The sequence below is a fragment of the Pseudochaenichthys georgianus genome, chromosome 2 (assembly GCF_902827115.2).
Source record: "Pseudochaenichthys georgianus chromosome 2, fPseGeo1.2, whole genome shotgun sequence".
NCBI lineage: Eukaryota > Metazoa > Chordata > Actinopteri > Perciformes > Channichthyidae > Pseudochaenichthys > Pseudochaenichthys georgianus.
The window spans coordinates 9,866,657-9,888,752 of NC_047504.1; the positions used below are offsets into that span (position 1 = coordinate 9,866,657).

At 44.7% G+C, this 22,096-nt stretch overlaps 1 protein-coding gene across 1 annotated transcript in view; it reads right to left on the reverse strand.

Moving 5' to 3' along the window:
* The window catches only part of pard3ba (par-3 family cell polarity regulator beta a), a 168,113-nt gene that overhangs the window by 56,327 nt on the left and 89,690 nt on the right, over positions 1–22,096 (reverse strand). The window contains exons 18-19 of the mRNA XM_034101017.1: positions 11,967–12,176; positions 11,171–11,360 (exon numbers count right to left, since the gene is read on the reverse strand). Coding sequence (XP_033956908.1) covers positions 11,171–11,360; positions 11,967–12,176 — 400 coding nt within the window. The remainder of the gene's footprint in view (positions 1–11,170; positions 11,361–11,966; positions 12,177–22,096) is intronic.

Sequence of the window (22,096 nt, forward strand, 5' to 3'; positions counted from 1 at the left end):
TACATTTTAATGGTCCTTACGACTATTGTAAACCTTTAGGTTGAGGCAGGAAATATGTAGCACAAGCTTTTAAAAAGGTTTGCCTTTTTAAAAGCTTGTGCTACATTTTAATGGTCCTTATGACTATTGTAAACGTTTAGGTTGAGGCTCTACGGCAGGGGTCTCCAACCTTTTTGACCAAAGGAGCCACAACCCTTTTCCACAAAAATGTTTGAAAAAGAAAAATTATTTTAAAAAGTTTGCAATAGTCATAAAAACCATTAAAAATGTAGCACAAGCTTTTAAAAAGGAAAACCTTTTTAAAAGCTTGTGCTACATTTTTCCTGCCTCAAAAACGTTTACAATAGTCATAAGGACCATTAATATGTAGTACAAGCTAAAAGCTTGTGCTACATTTTAATGGTCCTTACGACTATTGTAAACCTTTAGGTTGAGGCTCAGCATGAGGATATGAGGAAATGTTAAAAACTAAACGTATTTAACACAAGTATGCTACTTTAAATATTCATTTTGAGCATGTATTCATGATAACCTAACATAAGCAAGATATACTTTCATTCAAAACTGAGAAGACGCCCAATGATGCAACACTTTACAAAATCAAGCCAACATAATAAGATATTCATGGTTTTAAAGAAAGAAAATGTATATGTTTTAATTTTTCTCCAATTGATTTTGCTTTTCTCCAGACGGCCAGCCCTGCACCCAGTGATGTACCTGAACGAGTTCAATGAACGATCGTTCATGAACGCGTTCATATTTTGGGCGAACGTGAACTGAACGTACTGTATTTCCGCTCGATGAACGTAATTGAGAACGCGTTCATTCTCAGCACTGTATTATAACGGCGTTCAAAAGTGTGCCAGATTTCATATGCCTTTCAGCCGAAACCCCAGTTAAAACACACAGTAAACAGGCTTCAAAATAATGCGGAAAACCACCCAATCTGGCAACAGCAAGCTGCCTGTGACGCGTACGCGCCTGTCACCCGTGGCTGTCGCACTAAAATATAAATATACTAAATATATCAGACTCCTCACAACAAACAGTGTGGAACCGCGGAACCGGCGAGCATTGAATGAATGAATGAATTAGTATGGACGAAGCCGAGAGCAGCTGGAGCAGCACTGCTCAGAGTGAGACTCTACGGCAGGGGTGGGGAACCTCCGGCCTCCGGGCCGTATACGGCGTGTACGGCCCTCGAGGTAATTTATAAACACACGCAAAAAATAAAAAAATGAAAGAAATCTCGACCGCAAAAAAATTAAACAAGCGAGTGCCTGTTTTTCCTGGCCAAGGTCAGGGTCCTTGAACACAACACGAGCCTAACGTGTCATCACGTGCTATATGTCTCGACTGACAGGGGTGCAGTTCTGACGGAGAGCACCAGAACGCCACTCCAGCACTTCAGAAATTGCAGTTCCGATAAGTCCATACACATGCCGCAGTTTCTGCGTGTCTGTGTCTTTAGTTGAAAGCCCAGTGGCGATCTGCTCATCTGTCATACTGATCAGACAGTCAATAACTGTGTTGTTATCATTAGCATCTGGTTAGCTAGCTATGCTAACGAATATAAGAAGCTTTTTCTACAACCAATGAGGTAAAGGCACATCTTTATATGATCATTATAGTTATAAAAAAATAAGAGAATACAGTAAACAGGTATAAAATACTATATGACAGTTATTAATAAAGAAGAATACAGTTTGAAAGGGGAGTGATTTGTCAAATATCCATAAATTAAAAGAAAATCTTCTTACAGTTGTGTTTGGGTGTTGAGAGATGTGTCCATAGATCTCCTAATGTTGCTCTCAAAGTGCACCAGATTGATGCTTTTAACTTCAACATTTAAAAAAAAATCTTCCCAGGGGAGCACGCCACACCCTGCACGTGCATGCATACGCGAGTCATGGTGAGATATCTGGATTAAGAGGTTGCTTTTTCTTTGCACAGAATGAAATGAATGGGCTGTGATTTTAGTTTGTTTAAGCAGAGGTCAATAACTTGTACGGCCCTCTGAGGATATTGTAAAAATTGAAATGGCCCTTGAGAGGAAAAAGGTTCCCCACCCCTGCTCTACGGCGTCGGCGTATGAGCATTTAAAAGAGTTTTACGTTAAAGTCAGTACTGACTCAGACGGAAAATATCAAACGTTTGCCTGTAAACTGTGTCCGCCCGGTTTGAAAAAGCAAGTCCGTACATCGACGACAACAAACCTTAAACGGCACATTGAGAATAAGCACACGACTAGCCTTTCACGGTATGTGTGAGTGGCGAATAAAAAAGAGAGCCAAAACAGATCCACTACCACCCAAATCCCATTGACATCGTACAGGAGACAAATAATAGCTCGCAGCAACGTATTGAAAAAAGAACTATAAACTATAAATTAGTTCATTTTTGAAACCATGAACTTTAGTTCAACATTTTGAATTATGAACTATGAACTGAACTAGTTCATTTTAAAATGTGTGAACTGTGAACTGAACTAGTTCATGTAGAAAGTGAACTTTCCCAACACTGCCGATGATGTCATCACATTCCACATGACACATCCCAGTCTTTTAAGCATTTTAAATGACATCATCGGCAATGACATCATCGGCAACGTCATGTAGAATGTGATGACATCATCGGTGACATCATAGAGCCTCTCCAGAAAGTTTGCAAATAGACCCCCCGTTCCTCCACAAAGTTTACGTTTTTTGACGATGCCAAGCAAACGCAGACAAGCCGCTCGCCCCGTGCGCAGACGCAGAAGACCTCAGAAGAAGTCCCTGGCTGCTCGCAGACGCAAGAGAGTGGTCCGACGCAGGCGCTAAGCAACGACAGGAAATATGTAGCACAAGCTTTTAAAAAGGTTTGCCTTTTTAAAAGCTTTTGCTACATTTTAATGGTCCTTATGACTATTGTAAACCTTTAGGTTGAGGCAGGAAATATGTAGCACAAGCTTTTAAAAAGGTTTGCCTTTTTAAAAGCTTTTGCTACATTTTAATGGTCCTTATGACTATTGTAAACGTTTAGGTTGAGGCTCTACGGCAGGGGTCTCCAACCTTTTTGACCAAAGGAGCCACAACCCTTTTCCACAAAAATGTTTGAAAAAGAAAAATTATTTTAAAAAGTTTGCAATAGTCATAAAAACCATTAAAAATGTAGCACAAGCTTTTAAAAAGGAAAACCTTTTTAAAAGCTTGTGCTACATTTTTCCTGCCTCAAAAACGTTTACAATAGTCATAAGGACCATTAATATGTAGTCCAAGCTAAAAGCTTGTGCTACATTTTAATGGTCCTTACGACTATTGTAAACCTTTAGGTTGAGGCTCAGCATGAGGATATGAGGAAATGTTAAAAACTAAACGTATTTAACACAAGTATGCTACTTTAAATATTCATTTTGAGCATGTATTCATGATAACCTAACATAAGCAAGATATACTTTCATTCAAAACTGAGAAGACGCCCAATGATGCAACACTTTACAAAATCAAGCCAACATAATAAGATATTCATGGTTTTAAAGAAAGAAAATGTATATGTTTTAATTTTTCTCCAATTGATTTTGCTTTTCTCCAGACGGCCAGCCCTGCACCCAGTGATGTACCTGAACGAGTTCAATGAACGATCGTTCATGAACGCGTTCATATTTTGGGCGAACGTGAACTGAACGTACTGTATTTCCGCTCGATGAACGTAATTGAGAACGCGTTCATTCTCAGCACTGTATTATAACGGCGTTCAAAAGTGTGCCAGATTTCATATGCCTTTCAGCCGAAACCCCAGTTAAAACACACAGTAAACAGGCTTCAAAATAATGCGGAAAACCACCCAATCTGGCAACAGCAAGCTGCCTGTGACGCGTACGCGCCTGTCACCCGTGGCTGTCGCACTAAAATATAAATATACTAAATATATCAGACTCCTCACAACAAACAGTGTGGAACCGCGGAACCGGCGAGCATTGAATGAATGAATGAATTAGTATGGACGAAGCCGAGAGCAGCTGGAGCAGCACTGCTCAGAGTGAGACTCTACGGCAGGGGTGGGGAACCTCCGGCCTCCGGGCCGTATACGGCGTGTACGGCCCTCGAGGTAATTTATAAACACACGCAAAAAATAAAAAAATGAAAGAAATCTCGACCGCAAAAAAATTAAACAAGCGAGTGCCTGTTTTTCCTGGCCAAGGTCAGGGTCCTTGAACACAACACGAGCCTAACGTGTCATCACGTGCTATATGTCTCGACTGACAGGGGTGCAGTTCTGACGGAGAGCACCAGAACGCCACTCCAGCACTTCAGAAATTGCAGTTCCGATAAGTCCATACACATGCCGCAGTTTCTGCGTGTCTGTGTCTTTAGTTGAAAGCCCAGTGGCGATCTGCTCATCTGTCATACTGATCAGACAGTCAATAACTGTGTTGTTATCATTAGCATCTGGTTAGCTAGCTATGCTAACGAATATAAGAAGCTTTTTCTACAACCAATGAGGTAAAGGCACATCTTTATATGATCATTATAGTTATAAAAAAATAAGAGAATACAGTAAACAGGTATAAAATACTATATGACAGTTATTAATAAAGAAGAATACAGTTTGAAAGGGGAGTGATTTGTCAAATATCCATAAATTAAAAGAAAATCTTCTTACAGTTGTGTTTGGGTGTTGAGAGATGTGTCCATAGATCTCCTAATGTTGCTCTCAAAGTGCACCAGATTGATGCTTTTAACTTCAACATTTAAAAAAAAATCTTCCCAGGGGAGCACGCCACACCCTGCACGTGCATGCATACGCGAGTCATGGTGAGATATCTGGATTAAGAGGTTGCTTTTTCTTTGCACAGAATGAAATGAATGGGCTGTGATTTTAGTTTGTTTAAGCAGAGGTCAATAACTTGTACGGCCCTCTGAGGATATTGTAAAAATTGAAATGGCCCTTGAGAGGAAAAAGGTTCCCCACCCCTGCTCTACGGCGTCGGCGTATGAGCATTTAAAAGAGTTTTACGTTAAAGTCAGTACTGACTCAGACGGAAAATATCAAACGTTTGCCTGTAAACTGTGTCCGCCCGGTTTGAAAAAGCAAGTCCGTACATCGACGACAACAAACCTTAAACGGCACATTGAGAATAAGCACACGACTAGCCTTTCACGGTATGTGTGAGTGGCGAATAAAAAAGAGAGCCAAAACAGATCCACTACCACCCAAATCCCATTGACATCGTACAGGAGACAAATAATAGCTCGCAGCAACGTATTGAAAAAAGAACTATAAACTATAAATTAGTTCATTTTTGAAACCATGAACTTTAGTTCAACATTTTGAATTATGAACTATGAACTGAACTAGTTCATTTTAAAATGTGTGAACTGTGAACTGAACTAGTTCATGTAGAAAGTGAACTTTCCCAACACTGCCGATGATGTCATCACATTCCACATGACACATCCCAGTCTTTTAAGCATTTTAAATGACATCATCGGCAATGACATCATCGGCAACGTCATGTAGAATGTGATGACATCATCGGTGACATCATAGAGCCTCTCCAGAAAGTTTGCAAATAGACCCCCCGTTCCTCCACAAAGTTTACGTTTTTTGACGATGCCAAGCAAACGCAGACAAGCCGCTCGCCCCGTGCGCAGACGCAGAAGACCTCAGAAGAAGTCCCTGGCTGCTCGCAGACGCAAGAGAGTGGTCCGACGCAGGCGCTAAGCAACGACAGGAAATATGTAGTCCAAGCTTTTAAAAAGGTTTTGCCTTTTTAAAAGCTTTTGCTACATTTTAATGGTCCTTACGACTATTGTAAACCTTTAGGTTGAGGCAGGAAATATGTAGCACAAGCTTTTAAAAAGGTTTGCCTTTTTAAAAGCTTTTGCTACATTTTAATGGTCCTTATGACTATTGTAAACGTTTAGGTTGAGGCTCTACGGCAGGGGTCTCCAACCTTTTTGACCAAAGGAGCCACAACCCTTTTCCACAAAAATGTTTGAAAAAGAAAAATTATTTTAAAAAGTTTGCAATAGTCATAAAAACCATTAAAAATGTAGCACAAGCTTTTAAAAAGGAAAACCTTTTTAAAAGCTTGTGCTACATTTTTCCTGCCTCAAAAACGTTTACAATAGTCATAAGGACCATTAATATGTAGTCCAAGCTAAAAGCTTGTGCTACATTTTAATGGTCCTTACGACTATTGTAAACCTTTAGGTTGAGGCTCAGCATGAGGATATGAGGAAATGTTAAAAACTAAACGTATTTAACACAAGTATGCTACTTTAAATATTCATTTTGAGCATGTATTCATGATAACCTAACATAAGCAAGATATACTTTCATTCAAAACTGAGAAGACGCCCAATGATGCAACACTTTACAAAATCAAGCCAACATAATAAGATATTCATGGTTTTAAAGAAAGAAAATGTATATGTTTTAATTTTTCTCCAATTGATTTTGCTTTTCTCCAGACGGCCAGCCCTGCACCCAGTGATGTACCTGAACGAGTTCAATGAACGATCGTTCATGAACGCGTTCATATTTTGGGCGAACGTGAACTGAACGTACTGTATTTCCGCTCGATGAACGTAATTGAGAACGCGTTCATTCTCAGCACTGTATTATAACGGCGTTCAAAAGTGTGCCAGATTTCATATGCCTTTCAGCCGAAACCCCAGTTAAAACACACAGTAAACAGGCTTCAAAATAATGCGGAAAACCACCCAATCTGGCAACAGCAAGCTGCCTGTGACGCGTACGCGCCTGTCACCCGTGGCTGTCGCACTAAAATATAAATATACTAAATATATCAGACTCCTCACAACAAACAGTGTGGAACCGCGGAACCGGCGAGCATTGAATGAATGAATGAATTAGTATGGATGAAGCCGAGAGCAGCTGGAGCAGCACTCGCTCAGAGTGAGACTCTACGGCAGGGGTGGGGAACCTCCGGCCTCCGGGCCGTATACGGCGTGTACGGCCCTCGAGGTAATTTATAAACACACGCAAAAAATAAAAAAATGAAAGAAATCTCGACCGCAAAAAAATTAAACAAGCGAGTGCCTGTTTTTCCTGGCCAAGGTCAGGGTCCTTGAACACAACACGAGCCTAACGTGTCATCACGTGCTATATGTCTCGACTGACAGGGGTGCAGTTCTGACGGAGAGCACCAGAACGCCACTCCAGCACTTCAGAAATTGCAGTTCCGATAAGTCCATACACATGCCGCAGTTTCTGCGTGTCTGTGTCTTTAGTTGAAAGCCCAGTGGCGATCTGCTCATCTGTCATACTGATCAGACAGTCAATAACTGTGTTGTTATCATTAGCATCTGGTTAGCTAGCTATGCTAACGAATATAAGAAGCTTTTTCTACAACCAATGAGGTAAAGGCACATCTTTATATGATCATTATAGTTATAAAAAAATAAGAGAATACAGTAAACAGGTATAAAATACTATATGACAGTTATTAATAAAGAAGAATACAGTTTGAAAGGGGAGTGATTTGTCAAATATCCATAAATTAAAAGAAAATCTTCTTACAGTTGTGTTTGGGTGTTGAGAGATGTGTCCATAGATCTCCTAATGTTGCTCTCAAAGTGCACCAGATTGATGCTTTTAACTTCAACATTTAAAAAAAAATCTTCCCAGGGGAGCACGCCACACCCTGCACGTGCATGCATACGCGAGTCATGGTGAGATATCTGGATTAAGAGGTTGCTTTTTCTTTGCACAGAATGAAATGAATGGGCTGTGATTTTAGTTTGTTTAAGCAGAGGTCAATAACTTGTACGGCCCTCTGAGGATATTGTAAAAATTGAAATGGCCCTTGAGAGGAAAAAGGTTCCCCACCCCTGCTCTACGGCGTCGGCGTATGAGCATTTAAAAGAGTTTTACGTTAAAGTCAGTACTGACTCAGACGGAAAATATCAAACGTTTGCCTGTAAACTGTGTCCGCCCGGTTTGAAAAAGCAAGTCCGTACATCGTCGACAACAAACCTTAAACGGCACATTGAGAATAAGCACACGACTAGCCTTTCACGGTATGTGTGAGTGGCGAATAAAAAAGAGAGCCAAAACAGATCCACTACCACCCAAATCCCATTGACATCGTACAGGAGACAAATAATAGCTCGCAGCAACGTATTGAAAAAAGAACTATAAACTATAAATTAGTTCATTTTTGAAACCATGAACTTTAGTTCAACATTTTGAATTATGAACTATGAACTGAACTCGTTCATTTTAAAATGTGTGAACTGAACTAGTTCATGTAGAAAGTGAACTTTCCCAACACTGAGTGATTGTCATTTCTTAAGTCCTCCTTTGTAACTTTCCTTGACGTTTTCCAACGAAGTCAAGGAAACGTGGTTCGTAAAAGAGTTGGGACGCAGCCGAAAAGAGAAAAGGGAGCTCAGGGAGAGGGACTGAGTGTTGCAAAATGACAGCAGTAATCCATCAGAAATCAGGCTTTGCTTCTGCACAGCACCGCACACCACTGACTGCCTTTCAACCCGGCGCATCCTGCTGCGCCGCGATAGGACGAGAGCGGAACGGACGCCGCTAATTGGCTTGCATCCCTGTCGGATTTCCACATCCAGACAGAGGGAGCGAGAGTGGGGGAGAGGATATATATCATGTTGTATGAGGATTTGTAAACAGAGGATCAAAACACCCAGCTTTTCATGTCCTTTGAATTGTCGGAGGGGCGGTGCCGCGCTGGGAGCCGAGAGCGACAGCCGAACATTGATCCTGAGTGAGTGACAGACGGGACAGACGGGACCCAGGAGGCCTGGTGGGGCGGCGGAGCAGTGACACACGCAGGGACTGTTCACACACTCAAGATGCACAGAATAAACAACTGGATGTCACTTGGAAGCACTTGATAACAAGAGTCCTTCAAACACTAACCTCCTGATGTTGAAGCCATAATATGCATGATCCGGACACAAAAACAACCCTATACGCTAGAATGAATGCCACTGAAGGATGGTGGTTGAGAGCACGTTACTCTGAGATAATAATATCTTTGGCAGAGGTTTTATTGAAATGAGAGATGTGAATACCCTTGTTTGATAAAGACATGTGAAACCTCGGACCCTCTTTGTTCTGCGGGAGTGTGCGGACGTGAGAGTGCAGAGCCCCAGTGTTAGTCTTTCAGTGGCACAGCCCCCGAGGCTACGTTACAGGGCTTCACCGCTGACAAGACGGGCAGTCCCCCTCTCTGAGGAAGGTCTGAAGGGCACCGCCGCTTGTCTCGGCTCCTTTGGAGAATCGGGGAAACAGGGACTTTAAACGTGGCGATGTGACGGAGAGGAGAACATCTCGCTGCACGTGCAGGGGGAGAAACCGGCACCTCGTAGGATTTCAATCATATCACAAGATTTTCATCAGCCAAATGAACCTGGATGTAAAAAATTGTAAATCAATTAAAAACTTGACTGTATGTAAAAAAAAGACCAAATAAAAAGGATCACAGATGGATTTAGAAACACACAAATGTTTCCACAGTGAACGTGATCTCCAGAGGTCACCCCACACCCAGCTGTTTGCACTGCCGCCAAAATCCACTCGCTCTTCAAATACTGCCGCGGCTAAACTAAATATTTACGTCCGCTGAAAGGACGGGGCTGATTTCCAGCGTGTTGTTGTGCGAGCTGCCGCTGCACACACTTCCATTGCATCGAGGTCATATGTTTATCATGTGCCCTTTTGCTAATGCTGCCATTGGAGTGAAATAACATTTGAGAGCGGCAATTAGATTGAACCGCGCAATACTCCGTCTAATTAAGTCATACTTCAAGTTCAATAACGATCAAGCCGGCCAGATAAAGGCCAGGGAGAGAGAGGGGCGAGTGTGTGGAGCAACAATCTGCAAGCATTTTATACAAGACGGCTATTGTTCAGTCAGAGAAGCACTCAGACGCGGAGCTGGTGAGCAGTGGGCTGCTGAGGAGCGCTTCCTGATGACTGTGCACGCGGGGAGAGGAGAAGGTGTGTGTTTACATGCATAGACCTGTTTTAAATAATAATATCCACAGCTCTCCTCGAACCAGGAGAAATGCTGCATTATTCAGACGTGCTTTCGCGGCAGCATGTTCAACTTTTTGGATGTAAAAGCTGTCACCGTGTGGCCAACTATCTCTCCTTCCATCACAATTGGGTTTACAGTGAGGTCATTTCTTAATTACCGCGCTGTTGCAAGGTGCTATGTATACACTGACTTGTTTGTTTGTGGAGTATCGATGCAGAATGTTTACCTTCTAAACATATAAACACAATCTGTCACACAGCTAGCCGTCTCGGCTCGGCGGAGAAGCAGCAGGAGCTCAATCTGTGACTATTTACAACGTAGTACGTTGTATTGGGGAAACGGCGCTCACCTGTGTGTCCTTCACGCTGCCCTCCTCCTGCCTGTCCTCCTCTGCCCCACCTAACCATGTGAACATCTCTTCCATTACCGCCCCTGGCCGATTGGATTCTTATCTGCCATCGGTAGGCCGACGCTCCGCCTGCGCTATCTCTCGCAGCAGCCTAATTGAATCTCAAGTGTTGGGAGTGCAGTGATACACTGACCACACCGTGTCACTGCCAACAGATAAGCCTGGCTGCCGGAGCATTGGACCCCCGCAATCACGATGGGGACGCGTTGATAAAGCGGTGACAAGCTGCTCGGGTTGGTCCGGTGTCGCTGGGACTCTGCTTGGATCGAGAGATAATGGATACCCTCCATTACGGCGAAGGTTGTGTTCGTACCCAATAGTCCCAAATCCCATAATCCTTCTTGGCTCGGTGGGTGATTTGTTGAAACAGAACCAGGGGGAAAGTAGGGCAGCTTTTTTTCATCGATATCTGTATAAAATGCACCGTTTACAGCACTCGTGGTATTCCTTGTATGACCCTGAACCTGCAGATTGCTGGGTTTGAACACAAAAACAAAAGTAATCCCGCTTGTTGTCGATGCTCCAGGAGGACCTTGGTGTGTTTTGAGTTAGTGATGAAGACACGCCTCATTACCTGCTCCGTTTGAGATCCCATTTTTCTTGTTTATTAGGTGACCTTTTCAATTTAGAGAAATGGCGGTGCCGTCATGGAGATGCTTAATTTATCACCGACTAAACAAAGCGTCACCTTGATGGAAGGAACTTTAAACTGGTAAGAACGTATGTAAAGATGTTCCTACCTTAGGAGGCCAAATCCTTTCTTTTTGGTCTTCTTCTCCGCATCATCCACAGACTCCTTCTTCGGTTTGCCTTTTTTCTCCTTCTTCTTCCCTTTAGTTTTCTTCGTCTTCTTTCCGTCGTCTACGTCCAGGCGAGTGGAGCTGCCGACGGGAGTTTCTTGACCGGAGCTCTGCTCTGAGCCGTCATCGTCTGAGGAAGTGTGCAGGGCAGAGATGGCAGTATGTGTGTGCAGCATGCATGCACTGTGAGGAACTGGTCAGTAAGCTAGTTAGTCCTCTGTCCTCCCAGTGCAGGGAGGAGGCCAGAGGCAAAGCTCTACACCTGGAGCAGGCATCTATTTGCCACGTGGTTCTGTTTTATAGTTTGATGTTTCATCTAAAGTGTCAGAACACCTGCTAAGGACAGATATGTACTTAATTGTCATTCCCCGCCAAATGTTGTCAAAGTCAGACTTGTGCACACATAGCATCATTTCCTCAGTGATCACACAGAAGTCGAACACACAGATATGTTTGACGTCTTTTGTGATTGCTGAGGCCTTACAAAAATGATGCTGCTGTATAATATTAAGTTCCAAAATTGCTGAGTGGATAGAATCATGTAGCATTTCATTAAGGCTAAGCACTGTCCCTTGGCAGGCCTCTGGCTCTTCTGAGCGCCAGTGTGTTAAAAAGCCTGAGGGATGTGCCTTGGCAGTTTAGGGTCTAATTAAAAAAGGGATACAAAGTCTAGGAAATAGTCTCAAACATTTCAAAGGAACACTCTCTAAAGTTGCGTCTTGTTGTAAAGTCTTACCATCCTCAGAGGGTCCGTCGTAGGACTTGTCGATGGCGAAGCGAAAGCTCTGGTTGGCGGCCCGGCCCCGGACCATGTGGGGCGGCGGGCGGTGGAAGGGCTGCTGGGCGTGGCTGCGGCTCTGCTCCCTCACCGCCGTCTGAAGGCTCTCCAGGGAGCTGGACTTCCAGAGGCCGAGGGTGGGACCCAGCGCTGCTCCAGCTGGAGACTCTGAGACGCAGACAGAGGGACAAGAGAGGGCGGGGGGGCAGTGAGCGATGAGGTGGATGGATGTGAAACAAGAAGAGAGGGAGAAGGGAGGGCAGAACAATATTGTGCCACTGATGCAAAGAGACAGTATGAGTTAGTGACTGGATAGCTCAGGCTTTTAGCTACGTTTCCCACACACACATTCATTAATATTTTTAATATCTTGCAGTCACCAGGCTTTCAAGATCACCTAAGTGCAACCTGATAGATATACCTTTTTGGAATGAGGCTTTAAAAAGGTTCAAACTCAGAATATGAAGCTATAGCAGAAAGCAGATGTGAGAGGATGGAAACAGGCTTGACAGAAAGAGTCCTATAGGAGCGACATAAAGGAGGGGGAGTGGCACAGGTGAACAGACAGGCTCCAGAAGAGAGGGGGAATACATTATCTGCCACCATACAGAACTCAGGAACGGCCTCCAAATCGGGAGGGCAAGAAAGGGGAGACGGAGGAGAAGAAAAGTGTTGAAAAGCACCGCTGACTCAGCAGGGGGTCGGAGAGGAGGGAAGATTTGAGGAAAATGCAGAGCTGTAGGAAAGACTGAGACGATGAGAGAAAGCAGTGGATGTCGTGCGAGGTGTGAGGAGCGGGTGACCAAGAGATGTGGATGGAAAACCCAGAACAAACCATGTACAAAGAAACGGTGACTTTTCAGATCAGTTACAGACAAGTTTTTTTTTTGTCCAGAACTTTCCTGCCGGGATGACTTTCTCGCATCACGGCGCTCGCTGCTTAAGACATCATTTTAACGGCTTCAAAGCTCGGAAGTGGAGCAGGAAAAAAAGGGGGAAGTGAAAGTGAAGCGGCAAAAGAGGAAGGGGGGCAGAGTAAGCGGCTGCCTTTTAAGTCCTAAATTGACTTTCTGAGAGGAAGTGGGATTTATAGGGAATAAGGGGTTATAAATAGAGAGGGGGGGGCGCTCAGGAATAAAACGCTCAATTTGAGAGGCAGGATTTGTGTCACAAATGTAATTACGGCTGTCCGGCTCGCAGCCTGATAGAATTAAGCTCCTTGCCAGCGCACTGCTGCACTATACACAGAGAAGCTGTGTGTGTCTGAGAGCGTGGGCACGTGTGTGTGTGTGTGTGTGTGTGTGTGTGTTGAGCATTTTTGGTCCGATGAAAAAAAAAAAGTCATGATACTGCCTGTGTGAGATAGTGGTGTTGTCCTTGACGATGAAACAGGAAGTAATATGATCACTTTTGCTAGTTTGAGTGTGTGAGGCTTCGGGTGCCCTCTCTCCATGCATGTCAGGCGGTGGAGGCTGGAGGTACATGAATAATGAGGGTGAGGACGGATGAGCGGGGGAGAGGTGGCTATCATCGCCAGCTCGATCCAACGGAGGGTGAAATCAGCGTTTATCACATATCGGCGCCCACTGTGCCAGCAGATGCTCTCGTGGATCCGTTCGCATCACGTCCGCCTGATTGCCACTGATTCAAGCTGGTGCACATCTTTGACAAACAGCCTAACAGCCAAACGGGGCGATGCCCTTCACAGCTGTAATGCTCCTCCTCCCTCCTCACTTTGCTTGGTGATCAAAGTCCGAGGACTCATTCTGGGCGTCACGATTTCAGAAGGACAAGGCTCGAGTGGTGATGGAAAATATCTGATACAAAGCTCATGCCTGTGTTAATATAAACTCCTTTGGGGTTTTAGCAGACATTTAAAACACAGTCCAGGACAGGGGAAAACTAAAGCAGAATAGGGCCTCTTTAAAAAGGAAAACATCAAACGGTAATCTACAGTATGAACATTTTTGCTACTATAAAACAATACTTTTTAACTTTTGATAGATGTGTGGCTTCCGTGAAATCTGTAGTAAGACTTCCTTAATGCTGAAAATGTTTTTCTGAAAACAACGAACCTGCCAATTACCGCTTTAAATGGCGTTTGCATTTCACACTAAACACCCACTCAGAAGCCCACCCATGCTGACGTACTGTAGCCGTGTGCACAGCAATGGGCACATGCCAACATCCAGCTGCACACACCTCTCAGCTGAGCAGTGAAGTGTTTGCCTGGAATGTAGCCTTGGGCTCCTGCTGTGCCGACAGCGCTGCAGGATGAACGCCGCTCTATTTTCTATTCTTTAAGGTGTCGCCTTAAAAGTGAGAGTGAGACACAGCTGTAACCTGTTAGGGGCAAACAACTCTCATATTGCTTCATGGGGTAGAAATCAATAATGATATTCTGTGAGAATAGTTTTCTCACCACTTCCGCCGCACACAACGTCAATTATCTCAACACACACACACACACACACACACACACACACACACACACACACACACACACACACACACACACACACACACACACACACACACACACACACACACACACACACACACACACACACACACACACACACACACACACACACACACACACACACACACACACACACACACACACTGCACTGAAGGGCTGCAGGGCTTTTTCATTATACTTTTAAATAGTTGTTTTTTCTATAAAATATGAATAACGCTAATTCTTGAATGTCTTGTCCATGACTCAAAAAAAAACTACCAAATATTCTCATTTAAGAGTCTAGAATCAGAGTAATTTGACTTGCACAAAAAACGAATATAAATGTTATGGGGACTTCTTTTAGAAAACTAAATCAATTCTACTGCATGTCTAATATCCAATCAACTCGTCTTATTTTCTTAATTAGAATGGTCATTGTTGCAGCAGTCAAATAACACACACACCCCAATTTAAGTCCTGTGCACACAGTGTCTCAGCGGGTTCTTAACACTCGCCCATCAACTGGACTACAATGTGCTCCACAGCGAGCAGCGCCCGAGCACACTGGCTGAAAGGTTGCCACGGTTACACAGTTACAAGAAAGTGGCCCTCCAGCAACACGCTGGAGGAGGGGGGGGTGGTGGTGGTGGTGCAGAGGTGACGGTGAGTTGCCAAGGAGACACTTTAGCCAACAGTAACACACACACACGGGGTTGGGTCCCACACACACACACACACTTTCCCATCTTGTACATCCAATCTCAGGACAGGCAAATAAAACATTGTGTAAAACAGGCACCGACATGCACCCTTCTATAAAAAACCCATGTCTCACACACACACACACACACACACACACACACACACACACACACACACACACACACACACACACACACACACACACACAACACACACACACACACACACACACACACACACACACACACACACACACACACACACACACACCACACACACACACACACACACACACACACACACACACACACACACACACACACACACACACACACAGAATCTAATCCAACAGAAGCGTTAAACACACGGTTCCAAGACGAGAACGGCCCCTTCCTCTGTGACACCGTTTCCATAAAAGCTCAAGAGGAGCCTTTCACATGTTGAATTACAATAGCCATTAACAAATCTTATGAATGGATTTCAGTCCTTTTTAACTACACGGAGAAAAGCACAAAGCGCATAAAGGTCTCTCGTGGGGCCGACCCTCTTGGCTTCACCTTAGATTAAATGTACTGAAGATTTACTGCAGCCAACCTCTGATGACATATTTGACGTCTGCGGAGTAAAACGCACAAGTGGCATGAGGAGGCATTATTCATGTTTTCAAACGGTTTCTATGAAGTACTTTAAAAAGGGTGAAAGTCCTTAGAAATAGGAATAATGTAGACTATTGTCAGTTTTCTCCTTTAAACAGTTAATAATGTTTCGTCGGTGGAAAACAGAACGCCATTACTGCTTCAAATGTTTTCCCGTCATACTGACAAACTTCACTCCAAACTAAATCACTTCCGACCACTGGTTATCCGGTCAAAGCAAATCCAATTCATGTTATAGCCAATCAAAACTCCACTCCAATTAAAAGGGCTGTCCGATCATTAGGCATCCCTGCGTCTCTGTCTGACTGCACTCAGCTGCATCAGAGGCGCGGCCTCTGCCAGTAATTGGGTTTAGCTGTTAGGATGTATGAGAGACGGGGGACATATGGGCCGTACGTATCCCGCCTGCGAGTAGACGAATGGCTTTAATAACTGGAGGGGACTTAAAAGGCCATTTCATAATTACTGCTTACCTCTGCTGGATCACCGCGGCGCAGGGGGCTGGCAGGGTATGGATGAGGGCTGGAGCGCGCTGTGTGGAGCGGGACATGTGCCATTTGTACTGTAAACGTGCGGCGGTGGGCATTCGGGGGGAACTGCTGAGTCTAACATTGAAAACACCTGGTCCAAAACTGACTTTTGGATCCCTTACTTGCACCAAATATGCAGAATTTTAGACTATATTATAAATAATAGAGTCATGGGCAATTAGACAGGATCCAAAAAAGTAGTAGCCTCGAACACACCCAAACTCGGAGAGAACAGGCAGCAGCAGGTTAATGAGCAGCTCCAGTCAGAGGCAGCCTGCGTCACTTCCATAACTTCCCACACTGCACCTTGTTGCCTCGAGGTCTCAGGTGACGATGTGAAAAAAGCAGACTGGCTCAGAAAGGGGAAGGCAAGCTAAGGAGGCAGAGTTACACGGCACTCAAATAAAGCGTGTGGAAACAAAACCGAGGCTTCAGAGCTGGCGGGGAGCCGGCTGGTTCTCGAGTCTCCGTGTGCAGGGAGAGAGAAACAACGGGAAACACACATTTGCATTTGAACCCTCGGCACTAGCCTAATGCCTATGTGTGCGTAACGTAGTGTGTGTGTGTGTGTGTGTCAGGTGTGTTGTAAGAGGGCACGAGCTAGCAGGGGAGTTGTTCGACTCTAAGGGAGAAAGATGAGGGGATGAATGAAGGCATATCCGTCCATTACTCCTCTGGTGATCTCACACACGTTCACAAAATACACTAAAAGGGTTTTTCTCTCGTCGAGGAAACACCCGAGACGGGAGCATGCTCAGCTTAATCACATGAGGCTGGAGCAGCAGCGGAGGATTGAAAGAGAGAATAACAAAAGGATGAGAGAGGAATTAGAGGAAACTAAAAAGGGGATGAGCCTGGCGACAAAGAGAAGGAGATGGAGAGAATAATGAAGACTAGAAGCGACCAGGAAGATGAAAGGCAAGGGAAATTGACAATGGAGACTCCTCAGACGGGGAGAATCAGGGGAAGAGAGCGGGGCAGCGAGTGAGTGATGGAGCTGGAGGGAAGTGGAGCGCCCGTCGCAGCCAGAGGAAAAAGGGTTTTAGCCAGATTAAAGAAGCCAGGCAGGCCTCTTAAGACCATCCGTCTAATGAAATATGTCAAAGCCCATAAAGAAACACTGAGGCCATTTAGGGAGGAGGGTGGGGCGAATGCACGGCGTCAGCAAAAATGAAAACCACGCAAAAGCCCCGTCGATACACATTAGCCAAGACGTCAAAGGGGGAGATGAAAAAGAAAAAGGAACACTGCGGCGGTGGAACGGGGATGGATTTATATATCATAAGGGCGCTGATCAGAAATGCCAGTAAAATCATGGCAAGGAGGGAGGAGGGGAGGGGAGGGGGGATCTGAGGTCACACAACAGTGCTCAGGTTATTTGTATTCCGCAGGCAACAGGCTTAGTTGGCTTGTTGCAGGTGGATTCAAGAGATCGGTGTACGTGAGTGTGTGTGTGTGTGTGTGTGTGGTGTGTGTGTGCGCCTGTCTTCCAGCATCAGGACTGAAATGCTAGTCATTGATTCCCCTCCTCTTATATAAGCCTCGTCGCAGTGTCTATATACAGCGCCCTGCTCTAAACGAGACGCTGCTGAACTCCACAATTAAAATCTCTGCAGGCCCGACTGAGCATGCTCGCTCGCTCTCTCCAGCAACACTCAGATGTGTAATCATGGCCCAGGACAATCCCACTGTGCTGGTCACTGAGGAAGGATGCACCACTTCTATGTGACTCAGTGGGAGATGGAGTCATGGTGGCCTTATCTGCTCCTATCACTATCACAATATGCATGCAATATGGATTTAGGGCTTTTGCTAAGACATGTTTGGGGTTTATTTATATTGTATGGAACACATAGTCTTTTGAACAATGTAAAGACATAACAAGTCGATAGATAAAGAGTAAAACAACATGTTGTGACTTTGCTACAGTCTTTTCGCTGTAGCAAAGTAGTAATGAGACGGATATGTAATATTGCCTTCAGATTTGCTCCAACTCCTTTAGTCAGAAATATAAAGTGCTTCCATTCTGGGGAGTGAATCGTATCCTTTGAACCACTACTGTGAAATGCCACCGTAAAAGCAAACCCACTTTATATTGTACCTTTAACTAGACTCGTCTCATATAAAACAAGAAAGGGAATTAAGCGTGACTGGAGCAGATTGTGATGCTATACGGCGGCTGTCAGCTGGGCGAGGATTGAGCGCTGTGGGCCGGCTGACCTGGGCGGCTATAAAGCAGCGAGAGCTCCGACACTAAGTGCTTCACAACTCAACTCTGTCAGCCGGGTGCAGAGGGAGAGGGGGCAACATGGGAGAAAGGAGATGCATAAGAATAGAGGAGGAGAAAATGGAGACTTATTTAAGTTTGTAAGAAAAAGAGATTGGAGCAAAAGAGATATGCATGTTTTTAAAATAAAACACGTACCGTTCCTCTGCCTCATTGATCCCATGTTGCTCTCATCCGCCACTGAAAACAGACAACAGCACAGTTAATAACCCATAACATCTACACGTACTTTCATACGGAGCAGCTTTGTGTTCTGTGTAGAAGACGGAGGAGGACGAGTCAAAATGAGACGGACTGAGAAAGGAAATTAAACCAGAAGAAAACCACAAGAAAGAGTGATGATATTGAGAAAATGAGAACAGATAGAGGTGAGGGAATGAGAGAAATAATAGGGGGGGGGGGTAGGTGGGGGGGTGGGGACAAGAGAAACCCCCACCTCCACCTAATCTGACTAAACAGGAACTGGCTCGCGCCGCCACAGGCTGGGATACAACAATAGCTTTTCATTACGCTGCTTTTTCTCTTAAAGAATCCTTTCCGTTTTTACGAGGTCAATTTCCCCCGGCGGGATGGAGAGACATGAGAGGAAGGGACGGAGGACGGAGGAGGAAGGAAACAAAGTCAAGCAGCAAGGAGTGATGGATGGAGGCGATAAGGGGTCCGCACATCACCAGAGCGGCTGGCTAAATAAAGTCCTGCACGGAAACATCTGTAGCGACCGAGACAAAGAAATACTGTTCCTGTGCACGCGAGCAAGATCAATTGGAAAAGCCCGATAATGAAAAGCTAACTTTCCTGTCGAGGAAGGATAGGAGCTTCGTGTCAAAATGTCGAAACCTTATAGTGTTATATATATGCACAACGCCTGATAACTGTATCCTGGAAGTGAATTCAATGGAAGTCTTAATGCTTCGGAGGCTGGTGGGCTATCAGGGATAAACTCCATTTGCTCTTTTATGGATCCATACCGTCCCTCTATTACACAACAACAAACCTGTCACACTGCTGGGGAGATAGTTGTTTACTATGCGCCATATTGGAGCATCGTGGGCTGCCAGTTAATAAATAAAAAGCATTAAGAGATGCAGACTTCTCGACTCGTTATCAATCCAATTTGGTTTGTGTTAAAAGCCCTTTATGTTCCTTTTCGGGTTTGTATTTTGTTCATCTACTGTGACGTGTTTACATGCTTTAATGTTCAAAAAGATCCCTATCCTAAAAGCTCAGATGTTCCAATGCACTTTGAGCGTCTTAAAGCCAATATAGGCCGAGCATTTCCCATCACAGACCGTAGCTTTGTCGTCTAAATGCATTAGTTCCCATTGTTGCAAGTCAAAAGTAAGAGAGCAGAAACATGTCTTCCTTTTGCTTCCAGCTCCGGTGGCTTAGCTGTAGAATCAGTGACTCGACTGTTCACCTCTGCATCAGCAGGCGGTTTTCTGTGTGCGAGTGGAAGCCCTGAGTCAACAGACTATTTGCTAAGGCATCCAGGGTTAATAAAGGAAGCTCACCTCGTTCTGTCAAGTGGCGTTTAATAAAGGCTAACCTGCTCTGCGGCTAAAGCTCAGATACACGCAGGCGTGAAGACTGACGTGTGGGAAACCCTCCAGAGGAAGGAGAAGAAAAAGCTCTTTAAATATAAAACGTGTAGACAGGGTCAGCATCTCAGGGCTCCTATGTGATCCTGTCATCTTTACACACACACACACACTGCTTACTAGCCATGTACTTTAGACAGGAAGAGAGGGATAGAAGCAGGGCGATAACACAGAAACAGATTGAAATGGAGGACGGCCAGAGATGGAGATAGAAGCCAGAGAGGGGAGGCAGATAGGGCTGCTTATTGGAATGGCTCCTCAGTGGGATGGAGGGAGTGTGTGTGTGCGCGTGTGTGTTGGGTGTGTGTGTGTGTGTGTTTGTGTGGTGTGTGTGTGTGTGTGTGTGTTGGGTGGTTGGCGTTGCGTGTGTGTGTGTGTGTGCAGACCACCCTTGTCCATAATGAAAGCCAATCAGCTTGGGTGGCAGAGGCGTGTGCTGCAGGAAGAAAGCCAATCCACTGAACCTAATGAACCGCGATTGGAAATCAGGGAGGCAGAGAAGCAGAAGAAGAAGAAGAAGAAGAAAGAAGAAAGAAGAAGAAGAAGAGAAGAAGAGAAGAAGAAGAGAAGAAGAAGAAGAAGAAGAGAAAAGAAGAAGAGAAGAAGAAAGTGCTGTAGGAGATAAACAAAAAATATCCTGATAACAAGAAGGACATCAGAAAGTAAGAGATGGAAAAAGATTGTGGGGAAAAAGAGGGGGGTACGGGGTCAGCTCGGGTTAATACGAGGAAATAAGCCCATCGTTCTCGCCTTCCACTCACACGGTGAGATTGCGTCTTGTTCACACACAACACACACCAGACGGCGTGTCCTTGCAGCTCGTTGGAAAGCCCCGGGTTTATGAGTTCAGGAGGTCGAGCCCCTCAGGCCGCAGATAATAGGGGAGGGGGTTACGTATCACAACAAAGAGATGTAGTGATAAGAGCATGTGATAGTGTTGTGGTTGTTTGTGGAGACTTACTCCTTGATTGGACTCGTATGCTTTGGTTGGGTTTGTGTTTTCGCTTCGGAAAATGCTTTCAAGCCGGCGAACAAGAGCTCCTTTCATCGATGAAGAGCTTTGTGTGTGCGTGTGTGTGTGTGTGCGTGTGTGTGTATACTGACCCATGTCCATGCTCTTGGATGCTCTGTTGCGAGGTCTGTTGTCGTCTGCGTTCTTGTGACGTTCCTTCTGAAACTCGCTGCAAAACAACGGCGACTTCATTTTGTATCAATATTTGTATTAAGTGTTTCTACTGTAATGCTCAAAAAGCTCTTTATTTCTCTCATACCGCTTGTGCTGCGGTGTGTGGGAGAGACACTTTGGGATGGCAGCCTTTGCAGACCATTTACAGTACATGCACAACTACCTATTTAACACACTAAAGGAAAGGGAACAAGCATCAAGGGAACAAGGTCTCTTTAAATCAGTGCAGCAGGCGTGCAAAAGCATTTTGTGACTTGCAGTAAAAGTAATTTAAAGCCCACACAAACAGATCCTCAATGTCCTCGTCTCCAGATGGCACGCTTCAGTAAAACAATAGCATCTCTATTGAACACAGCAAAGCAAGTTACTCACCCACAGCACACACAACGCGTTCATATTTTGGGCGAACGTGAACTGAACGTACTGTATTTCCGCTCGATGAACGTAATTGAGAACGCGTTCATTCTCAGCACTGTATTATAACGGCGTTCAAAAGTGTGCCAGATTTCATATGCCTTTCAGCCGAAACCCCAGTTAAAACACACAGTAAACAGGCTTCAAAATAATGCGGAAAACCACCCAATCTGGCAACAGCAAGCTGCCTGTGACGCGTACGCGCCTGTCACCCGTGGCTGTCGCACTAAAATATAAATATACTAAATATATCA